The sequence below is a fragment of the Brachyistius frenatus genome, unplaced genomic scaffold (assembly GCF_029030835.1).
Source record: "Brachyistius frenatus isolate BFR_SWC_R1_liver_20210118 unplaced genomic scaffold, ASM2903083v1 Contig_196, whole genome shotgun sequence".
In the NCBI taxonomy this organism is placed as follows: Eukaryota; Metazoa; Chordata; class Actinopteri; family Embiotocidae; genus Brachyistius; species Brachyistius frenatus.
This window is the reverse complement of record NW_027210795.1, coordinates 279,380-299,317: the sequence shown is the minus strand read 5'-3', so window position 1 is coordinate 299,317 and position 19,938 is coordinate 279,380. Positions and strand designations below refer to the sequence as shown.

At 44.0% G+C, this 19,938-nt stretch overlaps 1 protein-coding gene across 1 annotated transcript in view; it reads left to right on the top strand.

Moving 5' to 3' along the window:
- The window catches only part of LOC138632848 (ryanodine receptor 3-like), a 92,729-nt gene that overhangs the window by 13,917 nt on the left and 58,874 nt on the right, over positions 1-19,938 (top strand). The window contains exons 2-14 of the mRNA XM_069718698.1: positions 3,875-3,994; positions 7,225-7,329; positions 11,183-11,197; positions 11,922-11,996; positions 12,202-12,280; positions 12,808-12,920; positions 14,292-14,391; positions 14,474-14,567; positions 15,465-15,539; positions 16,136-16,292; positions 16,939-17,103; positions 17,538-17,659; positions 18,588-18,768. Coding sequence (XP_069574799.1) covers positions 3,875-3,994; positions 7,225-7,329; positions 11,183-11,197; positions 11,922-11,996; positions 12,202-12,280; positions 12,808-12,920; positions 14,292-14,391; positions 14,474-14,567; positions 15,465-15,539; positions 16,136-16,292; positions 16,939-17,103; positions 17,538-17,659; positions 18,588-18,768 — 1,401 coding nt within the window. The remainder of the gene's footprint in view (positions 1-3,874; positions 3,995-7,224; positions 7,330-11,182; positions 11,198-11,921; positions 11,997-12,201; positions 12,281-12,807; positions 12,921-14,291; positions 14,392-14,473; positions 14,568-15,464; positions 15,540-16,135; positions 16,293-16,938; positions 17,104-17,537; positions 17,660-18,587; positions 18,769-19,938) is intronic.

Here is a 19,938-nt window from a genome sequence, read left to right as displayed (position 1 = left end):
TACATGGATTTGCACAGAGCAAAGGAAGTGTGGAAGAGGGAGTATTATGATTCAGTCCCACGCTGCGCTCTGAGACTCGCTTCTCATATTTGAGCACAGTTGAAAGAATTATGTTTTCTTTAAAAGCACCAAGAAAGCGCTAAAGTCCCTTTTATTATTCATATTATGTTTTATATTTATTTTTCTAAAAATGTGAACTGCAAGTACAATAGTACTGTTAGCATTTAAACGGGTAATTTTCCCAACGCTAAACAATGAACACATTGGAACATGCTAAAACTCCTCGTTCCATGAAGCTCTAATTTTATTTATCCAACTTTGGACAAAAAAGTGAACTTTAGTTCTCTTACAGCTACATTTAAAAAATGAGGCAAAATTAAAAAAAAAAAAAAAAAAAAAAGTCATGTTGGGGAGGTTTTATTTTAGTAGTTTGTGTTGTAACAAAAGTCATTGTGATTTTGAATCATAGTTTCATTCATCTGGCAGAACCCAAAAGTTTCACTTTCTCTTTGGCTCCCTGAGGCACTCTGGTTCGGCTCAGCCTTTTAAATTGTTTCTACAGCGATGTAATACAGAGAGCTTCAGACGGGTGAAAGCTGCCGTATCCCCTCGAGTCAGATTTTTTTTTTTTTTTTGTTCTTCCGATTTTGTACATTGACCCATCTCAAATTTAGAAAATCTTCTTTCTGTCCAGGCAGACTGACATCACTTAGTGCTTCTATTTATGAATAATTCATAGCCGTGAGCGTCCCCTGACCCCTCCTGTGTGGAAGTTGGGTATAACGGTGGGACAGGAGAGAAGGAGTGGTTGGCCACAGAGGGACTAAGAGTGGATTCCTGGGAATTGTGCTTCAGTGGTGAGACGGAGGGGAAAAGGGCCAGTTGTGGGCTAGACGGAGACATGAGACTTTCTCTGATTCAAAAGGTGTGTGTGTGTGTGTGTGTGTGTGTGTGTGTGTGTGTGTGTGTGTGTGTGTGTGTGTGTGTGTGTGTGTGTGTGTGTGTGTGTGTGTGTGTGTGTGTGTGTGTGTGTGTGTGTGTGTGTGTGTGTGTGTATCTTGGCACCCAGACAGCAAATGCGATGTGTGGATCGATACTCGTGTCCCAAATGAACCTTTTCTGTAAGCGAGACTGATTACATGTTGTAACGTATCCGAGTGTTGTTTTGCTATTGAGGACTATTAATTTCAATTTGCATCCGAGCTGAATAACATTTTCATATTGATCTAAAACTGTTATCCAAAGTCTCCATAACGGTCCCACGAATGGCACAATCAATTCTCGCAGTCAAATACATGTGCTACTGTGTACTGCACTGTACGTTGGCAGTCTTCATCAATATAAATGCACACGTGGGGTGGGTGATGGAGCCATCATATTTTTTGAATGGCCTATTTTTTGTCACAATTAAGTGCCTCCAGGAAATGGTGATCAATTTTGCAAAATTCCAGTGTTTTTTTTTCTTCCACAAAACATTTACTCAACTGAAGCTCCGCTGAAAGTATTACGGAATAAAATAACCTTTTATTAACAAAATGAACACCTCATTTACAATCAGCAAGGCTCTGCTCCCTCTCATCTCACCGTCAAAACAAACTACATGGAAGCTACCTGGAAAAAAAAACCTGGAAGTGACCAGATGTGTTGTTATTGTGCATACAGCAGGTCTACGTGTTGAATTAATAATTAAAAATAACAAACATTAAAGAACCTATTTTTCCCTCCTATTCTATAGAATACGCTATAGTTAAAGATTGTAAAAAAAAGATTATAAATAACATATTTCTGCCAAATGCCCAATCTCACAATGTCAATGACGGTGAAAAGAAAATCCTGAATCCACCACAGGATTCAGACCTGCTCCAGAATTTGATGCCTTCCACCAATTTTAATGAAAATCAGGCCAGTAGTTTTTCATAATCCAGCTGACAAACAGATAAACAAGCGCACACTGGTGGCTCTTTCTGTTTTTTTTTAACCGTCTTCACAGACGGACTCACGATGTGCTCAGAATTACAATCTCTCCTTGAACCACATCTGAGGCGCACGTGAGCATCAACACAAAAATAAATGTGCCACGTGTGCGGCGTGTGAGCCCCGAGCCTCGTCACATTGATTTTCATGCAGCGCTTTGACACGCACTAACTTAAAAAAAATAAAAAAATTAAAAAGGATCAGATGCTGGTGTTCTTTATTCCTCTCTCTCTCTGCTGGGCTTTGTGCTGCACTGTAATGGAGTGCTTTACTGTTACTACTACTACTGCTGCACTTGGCTCTCAGCACAATCCCCCTCACATCAAATAATGCAGCTGGCAACCCCCCCACCAACCCCCCCACCCCACCACATACACCTCCACACACCATCAACACCTTCGCTAACGTTTGTAACTGACGAACACGGAGGCAGAAATCAGGCTCTTCATCTGAGCTGAAGATTTAAGTCTTCTATATTAATACAGTCTGTTCATGACTTTCTTCAACATAAACACAGCGCTGTGGATAACGTGCCGTTAATCACTGACCTTAATCAATGATTCCTTATTCTCAACTCCCTTCTGTATCAAGATACCAGCGGCTGTTTCATGTCGTAATATTGTTTTTTAAAAAGTGTCTCATTCAGATATCGGCATAAAACAAACACAATTATTCGAAAAAAATATGTCTCAGCGTTGTATTTAGATTTGAGAGATACATGCACAGAAACAATCTCACAACTAATTACTAATGCAGCATTAAAGCCACGCGGCGCCTTGCTTCACATGCAGTACATAATTGAATTCATTTACTGAGACCTTTATTTCCTCTTAAAGCACGAAACGCTTCAGCCAATTGCCTCAACCTCATTTCTATTTAAACAGTGTAAACAGCCGAAAGCAGGTCGACTTAAAGGGATCGGCTGTGCATAGTCTCTGTTGGATCATCACATTTAGTGAAGAAAACACCCTCAATTAGCCGAGCTGAGGCAGAGAAAACGGGATAAGTTGCATGGGATGGGAAATATGTTGAGTGTTCAGTTTTATATTGGAGTGCACTATGGTTTTCTATCTTCATATGGAAGGTTTAATGATTCAGTCCTTTTAGATTCAGTGTCGTGCTCGAGGACGCCTTTAATTCATCTTTTTTATTAATAAGGAAAACACACAATAATCAACATATCTGTAAACATGCTGGTATTGGGCAACTGGCTGATTTACAAGTGAACCCTGTGATGATAAAATTACAGAGAAGTTGGCATAAATGAGAAAATATTCATTTTCAAGGCAGCGCACAAGTTATTAACATTGCAAATAAAATCCACTATTAAGCCACGCAGGTAACAAAATACATATAAGCAATAGTGTTTATAAGTGTGTTCATAGTGAAACTAATTCTAACTGCACCGCTTGGTTAAAAGGTTAAAAGATGATTATCAGTGCAGCTACAACAAAAGGTTTTAGATTTTAAAAAGTATAAATTATGCAGCAACACATTTTTTTCTGTTATTTTGAAAAAGCACTTCTCGTGGTAATGATTGTGTTTTTGAGAGGTGTCTGTTTTCCTGCTGGTGTTCTCCCTCTGTGGGGGGCGATGACCAGAGAAGGAACGCTTTTCAGGCCACAGTGGTACAAGAGTCCTCTTTGATCAATGGACTATAGGTTGGGCACGTGTGTGGGTGAATTGGGTTTCTCTCAGGACACCACACACACACACACACACACACACACACACACACACACACACACACACACACACACACACACACACACACACACACACACACACACACACACACACACACACACACACACACACACACACACACACACACACACACTCTTACTCCCCCAGTGTCTGTACCTGCATGCACAGACTGAAGTCTGTTTTGTCTTGACAGGATGATGAAGTGGTGCTTCAGTGCGTGGCCTGCATCCAGAAGGAGAATCGCAAGTTCTGCCTGGCTGCTGAGGGGCTGGGCAACCGGCTGTGTTACCTGGAGCCCACATCCGAGGCGAAGGTAAGCACACGGACTCCACTACCTCTGACGATCCTTCCACATGTGATATTTACGTGGAACACAGAAATGCATGTTTTTTTTTCCCCTGCTCTGCTCCTTGATCAGAAGTCTTGATCATCCGCCTCCTTTGACGCAGTTGTATGATCGGCTTTACAGCGTGTTCACACACGTGCACATTCAGATACCAACAATAATCAAGAAATGTCACACGAAGCAGTTTGAAGATAAGTGAACCGAATGAAAGGAGGCATTCATCCAGACAGGAGCTCCGGGGAAACCAAACATCCATTTGGTTCATTGTTGTTGAGTTCCAACAAACAATCAGAGAAGCCGAGCGGAGACGCACAGAGAGGCGGGAACAACATCCGCCGCGTTTCTTTGAAAGGTTCGGTGACTTCGTCACATCTGTGGGCCAGCGTCAGATGATAATTCCCTCAAATGACACCCCTGGATCTGTTTGATGGATTATTTCATGAGCAGATCTGTTGTTGGCTGTAATTGCCTCCAGTTTTACTGCAGCTGAGCAGCACATTTGCAGCTACAGATTCATTTGCTGGTTTGTGTGACTAAGTGCAAAGTTTTAATGACTTAGATTTAATTGCTTTCCTTTGTAATCAGTGTGTTGCCACACAAAATGCACACATTACGGGGCACGCTCTCAATGTTTTCTATTCAAGTGATCCACTTATTAGACAGAAATGTCTGAATTATGATTGGGTGTGAGAGAGACTCGTATCAATCGCAGCGCTCTCACGCCCCACTGGATGCTGCTGCTCTGCTGCTAATCTGGCAATAATGCTTTCCTGTAGCAGAGCAGCTGTTGACAGACGGTCTTGTGGGCTTCTGCCACATCGATTGTCTTCTAATCACGATCGAATTAGTATCGTCTGAGATTCATTTCAGACAAACCAAGACAGCGGGCATATCTGAGACAAAAAGACTCTTTTCAGGCAAACAATGTGGATCAAGGTTTGTTGTGTGAGCAAAGATCCATGTTCTGCTGGCGTTTATTATATTCTCCCCTTCGTTGTCACCATCAGTGTATGTATGTTGAAGGGGGGAGGAGGGGGAGGTTTTCACTCTGTATTGGATGGTAATTATACCTGACAGGAGTGATGGATGTTCTCCCTATCAGGCACTTTGTCTCCATTGCGCGCCATTTCTATGAAATAGATCGGGATCAACAACAGAGTCGTGAAAAAATTCCAATTTAGAAGTGGCCGACTGAACAGGAAGCCTCTGTTCTTTGGCGAACTAGTCTAGTGATGCGCCACGACGACAGGATGAGGGTTGATTTAAAGTGTGCGCAGTTTAAATGGCAACATCAATCAGCCTGTGAGAAGCCGGTTGATTGTGATATACAACCAGCAGCTCTCGCCTGCCAGAGACTCAATATTGTGACCACTGGAGGAATGCCCACATACCATTATGGCATTGATGCCGTGCCGTCGTTGTGAATGGAGAAACGAGCAGTGGCCGATTGATGTTTGTAACTTATTTATTTAAGGTCCTTTTCTTCTCCAATTAACAGTTTTAGCACCTCATCCAATTACGCTGAAAACTAATTGCAGAGTATGAAGTCACCTCCTCGGAGCGATCAGCTTTAACCCTTTCTGGCCCTCTCTCCAGAGACAGAAATATAGATGTGATCTATTGTTGCTCGTCATCCAGCCTGGAGAGGGCAGAGGTCAGCTGTTAGCCACTCAGAGAGACGAGCGTAGGGCTCGATTGCTTTTCATCAGAGCCCTTATTATGATTTCTTCAGAGCGAACGCTAGATGGGCGAGAAGCATCGGCCGAACACGGTTATACTGCATCCAGACTGAGGGAGATTTATGTGGAGGCAAATTTACTGTGAAAACGGTTTGATAGTTTGGGAAATAAGTTTATTCTTGCCTAGATTTAAGGGGAGATGTGGTCAGTAAAATTCACATCTCACTGTTTAATATCCTTTTCATGTGTTATCTGTTAAAAAAAAATTAAAAAAATTACAAGTTTTGGTTTTATGAGGGATTTTGTGTGAGACTGTTTCTCCGTGTCCCTGTGAAGATGTCTAATGCTTTCAGTCTTTATGCTAACTGAAGCTAACTTCCCTGGCTGTCGTTTTATATTAAAACATACATAACTGTATCCACTTATACCAAACGAGACAGATGAGATATTCTCAACCTTAAAATTACTATGGCAAACACACTAACACTACTATATTAGCTTTCGTTTGTGTTGTGATATTTCTTGTTTTAGTTTTGGTTCTGCTTTTGGTCTCCACCACCGACTGAAGTGTCGTGACGCTTTAGCCACTAAATTCTCAACTATATGTATTAACAAGGTGCTAAACCTTTCTGTTAAGTTGTCAAGTGTTTGAAGCATTTCCCCCCTTCCTGCCTTATTTAAGCCAGTAGCGAAACTGGGTTGTGGGAAGTTTTTAAATGAGGTTAGGTTTACCTGTGTGAACCACTTTGGGAGGAGGTGAGATACTCGGTAAGGACGCCAGGGAGCGTGCTCATGTTGGAGTCATTTATCTTGTGGCCATATTCCCCCACAATATCTCCATCGCTGCTTTCCTCATTCTGTCAGTGAAACGCCTGACCCCTCCAGTACTGTCCTGCTTTGGGATGCAATTTGGCATCATTTTTTCCCAATAGCTCTCTGTCCAAGATCTGACTTATCTGAGAGCAGACTGACCTGAGAGCACTTAATCTGTTTTTAAATTAACCATTCAATGGATATCGCCCACTCAATTAAGACAAACTCTGTTTCAAGTGAGGTAGAAATGCTGCAGTCAGCATAGATTTTATGAGTGGGCACCTAATCAAAATATCCCTGTAGATTCAGGGAACAGATTTATTTTTTCTGGCTCTATGCAGATGTTTTGCTTAAACTGCAAAAAGTTCTTAAAGCACTAAATCAGAATTAGTTTTGATGGGCAGGAGGACAAGTGGCTGTGGTAATGTTTTCATGATGTGCTGGGCCCATTTAAGTAGGATGTTGCAGCAGGGTTGCTTTCTGAGGTTGCTGCTTTTATAATGACGGACTCGACTGTTTGCTTTCACACGTTCTGGTCAGAACAGGTCAGGAAATATATTTACTTACTTGAGTTGAGTTCTACACAATATAAAAAGAGATTGCAGGGGAAAACTGGGAATTGTAAATAAAGTTAGTCTTAAAAACCTTGAGAACCTCTTGCCGTGTTCATTTTTAACCCGACAGCCTCTTTTTCTGTTGTTGCAGTATGTTCCTCCAGACCTCTGCATCTGTACCTTTGTACTGGAACAGTCTCTGTCTGTGCGGGCCCTGCAGGAGATGCTGGCTAAGAGCGGACAGAACAGCGAAGGGGTGAGTGACGGAAAATACAAATGCTAATACACACGCACACGCACACGCACACACACACACACACACACACACACACACACACACACACACACACACACACACACACACACACACACACACACACACACACACACACACACACACACACACCCCAGACAATCCACACTTCAACTGTTCGTAAGCCATCATGTGATGTACGTCCTGCTCTGTATGTTGGAATGAATGCAGTCATCTTAAATTAAATGTTCTTTAAACTTTTTCAGTCACTCGAAGAGATTAAATGGAAAAAATAGAGTCATTACAGCGGCCCGGGGACCCTGACTGCAGAGAGGTCGAGGCCGCCATGAATATTGATGAGGATGGAGGGGATGCCCCGGCATTACCGCCGCATTTCCTCAAGCGCTGTTTGCCCATTTGATTAACACCAGGGCTTGAAGAACAAATGGCATCATTTAGCCACTTTAGTGAGATATTTTCTTTTGTAAAAAAATAAGCATCCAAATACAGGCAAAGAGAGCAACTGGCAGCAGATTTGGATTGAAAGAGGAGTGTTCAGTGAAGGGAATCTGCACATTTACTCGGTACCATGTGGCTGAATTTGTTTTTTGTTTGTAATCGGCGCTCGTTCATCGCTGGATTTTAGCTCCTGATGTTGTTTCAGTTGTCCTCTTACAAGTGTGTTTCTTTCTCTTTTGCATTGTTGTTACCGATGTGTAATTCTCCCATCTTTATCTTCTGTTTTTTGTTTATAATCTCCATCTTCCGCATGATAGAGTCGTGGCCCGGATCGATGGGTATGTTCACCGCTCATACCATTCCCCTTCATCCCTTCATCCTTTCATCCCTTCATCCCTTCATCCCTTCATCCCTCATGCACGACGCAGTAGATAAGTTCGAATACATCATTTGTTTTTCTATCCTCCTGTCATTGGTCTCCTATGGTTTGTCCCCCACAACCCGTCACCACATTCATTAGACATCACTGTTTATCGCACACCTAAACACATGCTTTGAATTCACGGCTGGTTGTATGGATTGTTTTTGTGCGATAGGAGATTCTGAGCTCCTACCGAGACATAAGAGACAAAAATGGTTTTATATAGACTTCCCAAAGCGGTCCGCTTTAAACATCACTTCTCACACAGCTCACTTTTCTGCTGCTGGAGAACTAGAGCGACTTCCAAGGCTGGATTAGCGTCAGATTAACATTTGTCTTGTCCTCAGGGGACTCGGATGGATGTTCATTGCAGTATCATTTGATTTGTGCAACCGTCCGCATCGGATAAGCTCTCATTTGTCACAGTATCTTCTTCTGATCACTGTGGCTCTGTGCTATGAGATGCTATGAGATGATGCAAACATCTGAGGTGACTCGAAGATTTCTGCAATCAGACAGAAAATGACCACGAGTGATTTAGTCGGGAGCCTCAGTGCGAGCTGGCAGGAAAATTACGAGGCACAGCAGAGAAAAAGGGGGCTCAAAATATTTAATGCTAGATTAAAGCTCAAATGAAAATCTTTAACTGCTCGTCCAGTCTTATCTCTCTTGCACCAGCACCTTCTTAAGGCCTTGAAATAACACTCGCATGTTTTTTTTGTTTTTTTTGTGCTACAGCACAGAAATGAATCGGACACCAATTTACATTTTATATTTTTTGGCTTCATGACGTCGCCTCTTGTCTTTGCATCAATTTGGAATACTGTTGCTTCTCCGTCTATGTAGATAGAACACATGTCGCCAATTTGCAAATCTAATCTCTTCATTTTGAGCCATATTTACATAAAACACAAACAACACCCTCGTATCAGAGGCAGACAGTCGCACTGACTAACAGCCAGACTACAGCCTTGAGCTGCCGATTTTTAACAACAACCCAAATTGGCTTTCCTGCTAAAGTCTCCTTCTTGTCTAATTTACCAACCTGATCACGTGTCTTGACCCGCACCGGCTGAATAAACCATCACAGACATCCGCCGAGGAGTTAGCACTAGCCATTCATCAGGTCGTCTGCATCTCTTTAAACAGAATACAAATTTACCTGCAAATTTCACTTAGGTCAGTTTATTTGCTGCTAACGGAACAGGCCTGCCCATGTTAGCTCCGCCCGTCAGTCAAACACGGCTTCAGCTGGCAGAGAGGCGAAGTTTTTCTGATAGACCCTTTTTTTCTTCCTAATCTATAAACGGTACCTTTTAAAAACCACATCGACCTTATCCGTGACTGCAAAAGCGGCAGGACTAAATGTGATTTTAGTTGGACTTGATTGTCGATTTCATACTTTCTATAGTTGATTTATTAGCAAGCTTTTATTCCTTAACCTTTAACACCTTGTGTGCCTTTTGTAGCAAACACGGCAGTCACTGTTGGATTGTCCATTTGTAATTTCAGTGCATTCTCTCCACTCACGTATATCTGTTTTCGATATTGTCCACCAATTCATCATTCTTCGCCTGCGCTGAAATGTCACCGGAGGAAGCACCATTAAAGGGGAAATGGAGGTTGAATATGTCTCAGCTGAGGCTCTGAGATCAATAAGTCTTTGAACAGATGGGCTTATCAATAGACAGCGGCTGGAGCAAATGAGCAGCTTCAGGCGTTTTTTTTTTTTTAGCCGGAAGGCGCCGAGACACGGAGGAAACCGTGAAGGACCTGCAGAGACGACACACACGACAACAAGTGTAAATGGCGACGCCCATCTGGTTCGGCGTCCACTTCTCTTAGCTCATCTGATGTGAGCGGACCCGTTTTAGAGGTCGGTGGTCAAAAAGGGCAAATGATAGGATCAGTGGTCACACACACACACACACACACACACACACACACACACACACACACACACACACACACACACACACACACACACACACACACACACACACACACACACACACACACACTGATATGAGGATGTCACTCGTGGTCAGTTGGATGTGAGATACAGGATGCAGCCCGTTCCTTCTCTTCTAGCTCTTTGATCCAAACGTCTTCTCCTTTTATGGTTCATTGATCCGAAGGGTAATACAGCTTCGCTCATTTCACTTGCTCAGGGTGTATCGAATTTTCTGCTGCGATGTGTCGCCACATTTAGAAGATTCTTTTTTTTTTTTTTTTATCAATAATGCTGTGCCCCAGTGTTGGGATAAGGAAGCGAGTGTGGGGCTTGGGGTTTATTGGTTGTGGTGATTGCAGCTCGGTGTGCCTCGCCGCATTAAGCTCAGTACTTCAGCCAGCATATAGCAGTATAGCCAGCAGCACAGAAGAAGCCTGGAAGCCAGTGCTGCAGTCTGCTCAACACAACTGCATCAAATCACAGGCCGGCTATTGTCCCAGTAGCCAATCGAAGAGAGAGAGAGAGAGAGAGTGAGAGAGAGGGGAGGGGGGGGGGAAGAGAGGGGGAAAGAGAGAGAGAGAGAGAGAGAGAGAGAGAGAGAGAGAGAGAGAGACCCACAATGAAACAGAAGAAAAGTGAGATGCTGCATGGGAGGATGTTTTCATGAACCACTGCTGTGATTCATGTATCTCTCAGATGTTATATGACTATAATTTTGTACTAATCTACATGATGGACATGCGCTTTGATAGATACATAACGTTAGTGTCCTGCTGTGCTTGTAGTTTCAGTGTAATTAAAAATTTTGATGGTTAAACATGGCTGTTTGGCATTGTTTCAGAAGTGATTTCTCGATGTCATGCCTATGGCATTGCTCTGCAAAATGCCAAAAGTCAACTTGTTTCCCTCCATCTCCAGGACTTTAATAATTTGTACCAACGATTGTAATGAGGCAGAACAGCTCAGGAGAACATAAGTTCTCTCTGAATAATGACACTCTTTCTTACCTTAATGCTTCCTAGAGGCTCATAAGGAAGGTGAGTAACATGAGAGTTGCTTGCTGAAGACAAACAACAAGAAGTCCCAGTGCATCTCTCCTATTAAGCAAAATTTGATATACAATAAAGTATATCTATCTATCTATCTATCTATCTATCTATCTATCTATCTATCTATCTATCTATCTATCTATCTATCTATCTATCTATCTATCTATCTATCTATCTATCTATCTATCTATCTATCTATCTATCTATCTATCTATCTATCTATCTATCTATCTATCTATCTATCTATCTATCTATCTATCTATCTATCTATCACTGTAGAGACACCATTTGTCCTCCTCTTCAATCTCAACCCCCTCCACCCCCCCAAAAAAGAGTTATTACCTGCTAATACTGACATTGACAGTAGTTGTGCATCGTTCCCACATTCCTGTAGTCGGAGTGCTGGTAAAGATGACCCCGTATCCTGTTCGCTCACGGATACAGGAGCCAGAAACACCCTCTCCTCTGGAAAGTCAGATTGCATGTCTTCATTGGCGAGATAGGGTGGCAAACCCGCCCCAGGAGATATGTGACCCCAGCTCGAGGTCATCATCGTCGGCGGGGAGGTCCTCGCCGAGGTCAACATTGTCAGTGTCAGAGGTCGGGCGTAGATTGAAGCAGTTGGAGGGAGACCCCCCGGGGATGCTCTGTCACGAGCTCGCGCTGACATGTAACTATGTACTGTGTGTGTGTGTGTGAATTATCTCCATAGGCAGCGCACAGCGGCGGACACAAGACCCTACTGTATGGACACGCCATCCTCCTGCGGCATTCCTTCAGCTCTATGGTGAGAGATCGCACACAGTCATCATCAAAAAAAAAAAAAAATTCAGGCTGGATTATCACAGTAGTGGGATTTAAACGTCATTAGCAGTTTAAGTATATGACACATGAAGAGCAGCATGGGAGTAAGGCCACCTGCAGAGTGTGTGTGTGTGTGTGTGTGTGTAACAGCTCTGGCTCTTGTGTTTTGTTGTGTGTGCTGACCACAGTACCTGGCCTGTTTGAAGACATCAAGGTCACAGACAGATAAACTGTCCTTTGATGTCGGCCTGCAGGAGGATTCAACAGGTAAAAGAAAAGCTCTGCTACAGTTCCCTTTTATCCGTCTCTTTTCCCTCTTTCGTTGTCGCTCTCTGTCTTTTGTTCTGTCTGGTCCTTTCTCTCCCTCTCCGCTACGAGCGAGCCCTCTCGCTTTATCTTTTCGTCTCAGTTAATATTCCCCGCGGAGCGTTGTGGACATACAGAGAGCTTTAATTGTCAGCATTGATTACATCTTAGCTGCATGTTTGATAGTCTTGTTGTGATATCCTGATACCCGGACCCTCTTCTTTTTTGCTATTATTAATCATTTCCTACCACGCGGTGCAGGAGGTGATCAGCAGTCACCTCAATGTGACTTGAAAAGATTGTTGCTATGGTGAATCCACATGTGCCTGAGTTCTCATTTCTGCCTGCTGTGACCTTGATACATTATGAGCAATTAAAGATGACATGTGGGCAGTCGGCAATGTGGCGCTCTCAGAACTGTTTACTTCATCGGCTTGTGCAAGAAAGATCTGGAGGCAAGACGTGCACGCGTATGTTTGCTGTTCCAGGTGAGGCGTGCTGGTGGACGATCCATCCTGCCTCCAAACAGAGATCTGAAGGAGAGAAAGTGCGCATCGGTGATGACCTCATCCTCGTCAGCGTGTCCTCAGAGCGATACCTTGTACGTTTACTGCTTGCCATTTCATCCTTGAAGCTGATGCAGGCGTGTGTGTGTGTGTGTGTGTGTGTGTGTGTGTGTGTGTGTGTGTGTGTGTGTGTGTGTGTGTGTGTGTGTGTGTGTGTGTGTGTGTGTGTGTGTGTGTGTGTGTGTGTGTGTGTGTGTGTGTGTATAATGTAAAGGTCTAAGGAGAACATTAACCCTGATGTGACAAAATTTCAGATTATCCCAATCCTGTTACTTCTGGCTGCACCCTCCCCGTGACCTCTCTCCGTCAGGAGGGTTTAACGTTAAAAGTAACAACTTTTTCCTTCTGGATGACTCCAAGACTGCTTACAATTATATTAAGCAAAATTTGATCTGCACTGGAAATGTCTTGCTCTAGTGGATTATGATTTCCTTAGACTGCTGCCAGTGCCATTTCAAATGAGCCTTTTCGGCTATCGCTCTCGTTACATTCCCGTCCCATTAATAACGGTTGTGTCCCAAATGCACTTGTGAAATGACCTTTTCAGCAATAGGCCTCTTTCACTATTAGACCAACCTACCCCCCGCCCTCCCCCGCCCCAGAGTACAACATCATAGCACTGCCCTGTTATCCTTGGGAAATATGTTCCCTGTGATCCATGAAGTTGGTGACAGCAGCCAGGCTGTGTTTACCCCCCACAGCGGCGGGGACACGGACAGATGACCACTATCGCCTCACAGTCACCAATGTCAATCTGCTAGTCTGTCCCAGCTGTCACCCACACTATGGTATGTGGGGACACCCAGCACCTAAGGGCTGCAGAGAGCCTCGGGGAGGGAAGATGATCACGACACAGCTGTCGCAAAATTTGTTTTTGGGACCCACAAACACTAGAAAACAAACTTGTGCACACACACACACATTCACAGCTTTTACCCCCCCCCCCACACACACACACACACTGTGGGGGTATAAATAAAAATTATAAACGGTATAAATCCTCAAATACTTGAGACATCTGTCAGTCAGTTTCATCGTCCCGTCAACACTCAATAATAATACTGGAATTTTCTTCTGGATCACCACTACAGTACTGGAAGTTGCCAGCTGTTAAGTCATCATCACTTTTCATGTTGAATCAACTGTGTCAAACTGTCCATAAAACCTGCATTTAGTTGTTTATATATAATATAGTGATTAATAATATAGTTAGTGTCATAGGTTCATGGTGCTAAATCCCTTTAGTCTGTCATCCTACAGCATTAATATTCACAAGACATGAAGGTAGTGAAGCTGCTGATTTCTCACGTGATCCATTTTAGATTCTCCACCTTTGCCTCGTGACAGTATTTCACAGCTTAGTCACTGTACTGTCATTTCAATGATGCATGTGATCTCTCCCGCAGCACTTATCCATCTCCAATGGCAACATCCAAGTGGATGCGTCCTTCATGCAGACTCTGTGGAACGTCCATCCCATCTGCTCCGGGAGCAACATAGAAGAAGGTGGAGACCATCTTCCCAGATGAGCTGAAGAGTAAAAACAAACGTATGATGTTTAAATCTCATGTTCCTCCTCCTCCAACAGGCTACTTGTTGGGTGGTCACGTGATGCGGTTCTTCCATGGACATGACGAGGTGGTGACCATCCCAGGATCAGACCAGAGTGAAGAGCAGCAGAGGTGCATAACAACACACAGCAGCTACAAGCTGGACTACTCGGCATCATTAAGGGGGCACAGTTATGTCAGCACAGTTATGTAGCACGGGGAGCTACCTGAGCTGTGAGTTCACGATGATGCCTCCGTTTCCACCACGCTTCATGAATATGTCTTTGACCGGCGTAACACTCGGCTCTCCAGGGAGCCAAAATGGCTGCCGTGATATTTTTGTCTTTGGTATAGTTGCTTGGTGCCAATGCAGATAAGGTAGGCTGAATAAATTTTTTTTTTTTTTTTTAAATGGCACACTGGGCTTGAAGTGGGTCAAAACAGCAGGCAAGGCCCATACACACTCTGTATCAGGTGCCAGGAGATGTGTGTCTTCCTCTTGGACACACACGTACACACATGGTGTCTATTTTTAGAATTGAGCATGGCAAATATGGGGGGCGGGATTAGATATGAATTTCAGGCTTTGGCTTTTCTCCTAGTGTTGTCCTTGAAATTCAACAGAAGGAGCATGCTTTTTTAGAGGTTTCCCATTTTTCTGGGGCATATCAAACACACTCCAAGCTGTCAACGGGGGGGTGATGAGCGATTTCTTTTATCTTGGGACCCAGTCACCCATATCGCTGATAGACAGTGTAGCTGTGGGTTATCAGGGCGCACGTCTCTGTTTGAAGGATGTGATGCTGTGGTCGGCGGAGTAAATACAGCCCGTGCGACAGTATATGTGTGTGCGTGCGTTTTATGTGTCTGAGCCGAACATCTTGTCGGTGAATATCAGTGTGACAAATGAGAGGAAAGAGGTGGTGTTTTTGTAAGCCAGGATGAATGACCTTGACAGTGTCAGTGGTGACTAGACGGTTAAAGCATACACAGGCAGACCACCCACTCATGCTTCTCTGGCATCCCCAGGATAGTCAACTATGAGACGGGTAAAGCCGGTGCCAAGGCGAGGTCCTTGTGGAGGCTGGAGCCTCTCCGAATCAGGTGGGTCGTGTTTCACGTGATCTGTTATCATTCCCCTGCAATCCTGCCTCCCGCTCCCTCTTTTATTTCTTACACCTTTTTCATCTTCTTTCATATTTTTCCATTTCACCTTTTTCTCATTTCTATTTCTTTTTTTAACCTCTCTTCTTCTTTTTTTCCTCCCTCCACACCATTTTCTTTGTTCCTCCCTGTCCCTATCTCTGATTGAATGCTGCACTCTGGCCTCTCTGTTGTCTCCCCTCCTTCCTCTTTTCCTCTGTTTCACTCCCTTTCAAATATTTTCGTCCCTTGCTATTTTACAGATGCAGTCTTTCCTGTTCAATTCCACTTCCTGTCTATCTGTGTCAGACATGATGTTTGTCACATCGTGCAATATATTTCACCATGTTTTATTATGAAGTTCCTTTTTTCCAAACAGAAACAATGTGCTAATTAAATGTTCCAATCACATCCACGCTAGATAATTAGCCCAGCAGCTGTTTGCAATGTTTACATAAACTAATTAGCAGGTATTTCAAGGCTTATGAACAGCATTTTTTTTTTTCTTCATTTTCTATGTTTGCTTGATTTTGATGTGTTGGGGGTGACCTTGACAGCTGGAGCGGGAGCCACATCCGCTGGGGTCAGCCCCTCCGACTACGGCACCTAACCACCGGTCACTACCTGGCCCTGACTGATGACAGGGGGCTGGTGCTGCAGGACCGGGAGAGGTCCGACACCGTCGCCACAGCCTTCTGCTTTAGAGCCTCCAAGGCAAGGACACCGCACACACTGATGCAAGGGCACGAACACACATAAAGACACTTGACTCCCCGCTGTTCCTCAAGGTGACCTGCGTCACATGGGATCAGCCACACTCAATAAATGGCAACAAGGAGGCTCACCTGAAACAAATGAACCGCCCACTGTCCTCGGGCTGGAAAATCACCATGTTTTTCAAGGACAATGAAATTTAAAAGAATTATTGGACCAGTGAAAACGTCACCATCGAGGTTAATTTAGCTGAACTTGCAGACTCTGAATAAGCCGACTGCTCAGCTGTAATCCTTGTAACGGAGTGTCTTGATGGGACCAGTGATTGTGAGTCAATTAGTGACCCCTCCAGTGTGGATTTAAAGCATGCATTATAGAATATAAGTGAAGTCATTAATCATTGGACTTCTCGCCTCCATTATGGGTTGCAGTTGTGTGTGATCCTCATAGCAGAACAAATACAATCCTCTCACTGCTGGGTGGCGCTATAAACAGCAGATGCAGTCGTCATTTGGTCCGTGGTTTGATTAAGAACATATTTGCAATGTGGCATGTCTGCACATGTTTGTATTGTGCTTGCGTGCTCGTGCGTTTTTCCCACTGACAGCTTTGACATGTTCATTTCCTCCTCCCTCCGCCTGTGCAGGAGAAGCTGGAGCAGAGCCCCAAGCGGGACATTGAGGGCATGGGGGTGGCGGAGATTAAATACGGGGACTCGCTCTGCTTCATCATGCACGTGGCCACAGGTCTCTGGCTCTCCTACCAGGCACCTGATGTCAAATCGTCTCGTCTGGGTCCCCTCAAGAGAAGAGTGAGTGGCCACAAACACCAAAGCACAAACCCCTCGGTCTTCTCATGCAAAGCACGTACACAAACAAACAATATTAATAGATAAATGAGATTCTTTGGAGCAGTTCATTATTTTGGGGGTAATGAGTTGATTGAGTTAAGATGATTGTCTTAGTTCGTATATCTGCCTCAACTAAATATAAACCTTGTCTCTTGGCTACTATGGCAGAAGTGATAGAAATGTGCGAGCGATAATGTGCGTAACAGCGTGCCCTCTGTTTAAACAGAGCCAGATAGCCTGTAGTGTCAGCACCTGTGTTCCAGACATTGTGACTCAGTTCTGGAGACATTTTCTCCATTAAATGACTTCTTCCTTTTTTTTTTTTTTTTTTTTTTGGTCCTTCCTTTACGTCATCTCATGGCAACGTCTCCCCCCCCCTTTCTTTCCATCTCAAGGCATGCCTACACTCTGAAGGTCACATGGATGACGGCTTGACCCTCCAGCGCTGTCAACACGAAGAGTCCTGCGCTGCGCGGATCATCCGCAACACCACGCTGCTCTTTAATCGATTCATCAGGTATGCCACATAAAAAAAAGAAATGGTGCTATTACTCACTCCTGCACACGGTGACGTGATTGCACAAATTGCCCAATTAAACCAAATTACAGTCCACATTTGTCTTGAGACACTTTATTAGGGTAGTCTACAAAATGTCCTGCCACTGGTACAAGTAATCAAAGCACCACACTGATGACGGTAGAGCGTGATTAATAAAGATGATGAAGCTGAGTCCCCAGTGCCGCCGCATGACCAAATTATAGCTGAAGCCTAAAAACCAGACGTCTCAAAGGCCCCCTCCTCCGGACTCTCGCACAGTCCACGCCGTCCTGACATAACATCCTTCCAGACTGTGAACGGACCTCAGCGGAGAGTTGAGCTCTGGGCCTGTGTGTTTTGACTGAGTGGGGTGCCACAGCCCCAGACAGCTCACTCAGTAGACTAGTCATGCGTTTGCAAATAGTAAACACTGCAGCAGCGTCACGGTTACGCACAGCCAGCTATGAAAAAAGCCAGCTGTGGAGCATGTTAAGTGGATGCTTCCAGGACCTTTATTTGTTATCAAAGGGCCCGCTGTCCCCCGGGTCAGGCTCGCAGGCACTCACGGCTGTAACTTGAGAGCCTGTCAGCCTCCCCTGCGGCTGTGACACATACATCTCCCCCACACTCTTCCCACGCATACGACAGGAGCTATTTTTAGCCGGCCAGCGGAAATCAGCATTTCAGCATGAATGAACCTGTGGGGTTCACAGTGTGTTAGTCATCGCTGCCTCTCCTCAAGTCTGCGCAGCCTCCCAATTAGAGTGTCTTTATCAGTGGCTCCTTGTTTTTGGTTTTAATAGGATCATTTTTTTTAAACTAACACATGATCACAAACATCTGTAGGAAGTGCTGTCTGATTTTTTAAATTTATTTTTTTCCTCTCCGTTTCTGTCTCCCTGCCCAGAGACCTGGACTGTCTGGGTGTTAAAAATAGGGCACTGGTTGCGCTGCCTGTCGAGGAGGTGCTCCAAACCCTCAACGACCTCATCACCTATTTCCAGCTCCCTGATGCTGAGCTGGAGCACGAGGAGAGGCAGATCAAGCTGCGCTCACTCAAGAACAGGCAGAACCTTTTCAAACAAGAAGTAGGTTTCACCATCGCGGAAGTCTTAGCAAACTAGAAGCTCATGAAATATTCAATTCAATTCAATTCAACTTTATTTATATAGCGTCAAATCACAACATGGGTTATTTCATGACACTTAACACATTAAAGTCCTTACAGCAAGACTTTACAATATTATAGAGAAACCCAACAATTCAACAACTCCCACATAAGCTGGGAGGGAAAAACCTCCAACAGAGGGAAGGAAAAACTCCCTCTTAACAGGAAGAAACCTCCGACAGAACCAGGCTCAGCACTAAAATATCAATTAAATAATATCACGAGCCTTTCGGCAGCGCAGCAATATATTACAAACCCAGAGCGAAGAGTAGAGAGGCAATTTTTGTAAGTGACTGCACGTTTGACTGAGGCGAGAGCAGCGGCAAACTTGAAGAAGTACGTGAAAAGGCTAAAGCAATTGATTCTTTGTAGTGTGTTTCATTGCCGTCTTGTATTTGGAGTCACTGCATATGAAGGCGTCAGCAGTTTTGGCGTTATAAGTTTTCCCAACGCTGGCATGAGTGCTCTGTAGGTTTCTGCTAAGCCTGTGGGGCCTAAATTGCTTTCATCAATTACAAAATGTCAGCTGGCTTACTGAGGGGTGCTGTGATGTCAGCCATCCCCTTAACTCGCACAGTCTGTAACAACATGTGTGCCACCTCATGAGACCAGAGATAGGCATGAATTAGTTAAATGCAATCTTTATAGATCAACATTGTATGTACATGTATTGTGCTTTTAGTATTTGCAAATTGCACATATTTCAACAATTGCTTCATGGTATTTACCATCTTTCTACAATAGACCAAATTAGCACATCTCCGCCGCACCCCCAAGATATTACATTCAGAAGGTCAATTTGTCACCTGTAGACGGCTGACTCATGATTTTTTTTCCCTGGCATTATAAATCACCAGCAATTTCCATTTTTACGCCCTCAATTTAGCATATCCGATCACTATAGATATTTCTCTGTGGTATAAATCACCATGACACGACCACCAAATGGGACAGAGGAGAGCCACGGGGCTGTGTTCAGGATGATCCGCTAATTGAAAGCAGGGGATATTTTTCACCAAGTGAGGCTCTTATACTAATGAGTGCTTGTCATTAATTTGAGATGCCTTTTTAATTAGAAGGTGAGAAATGG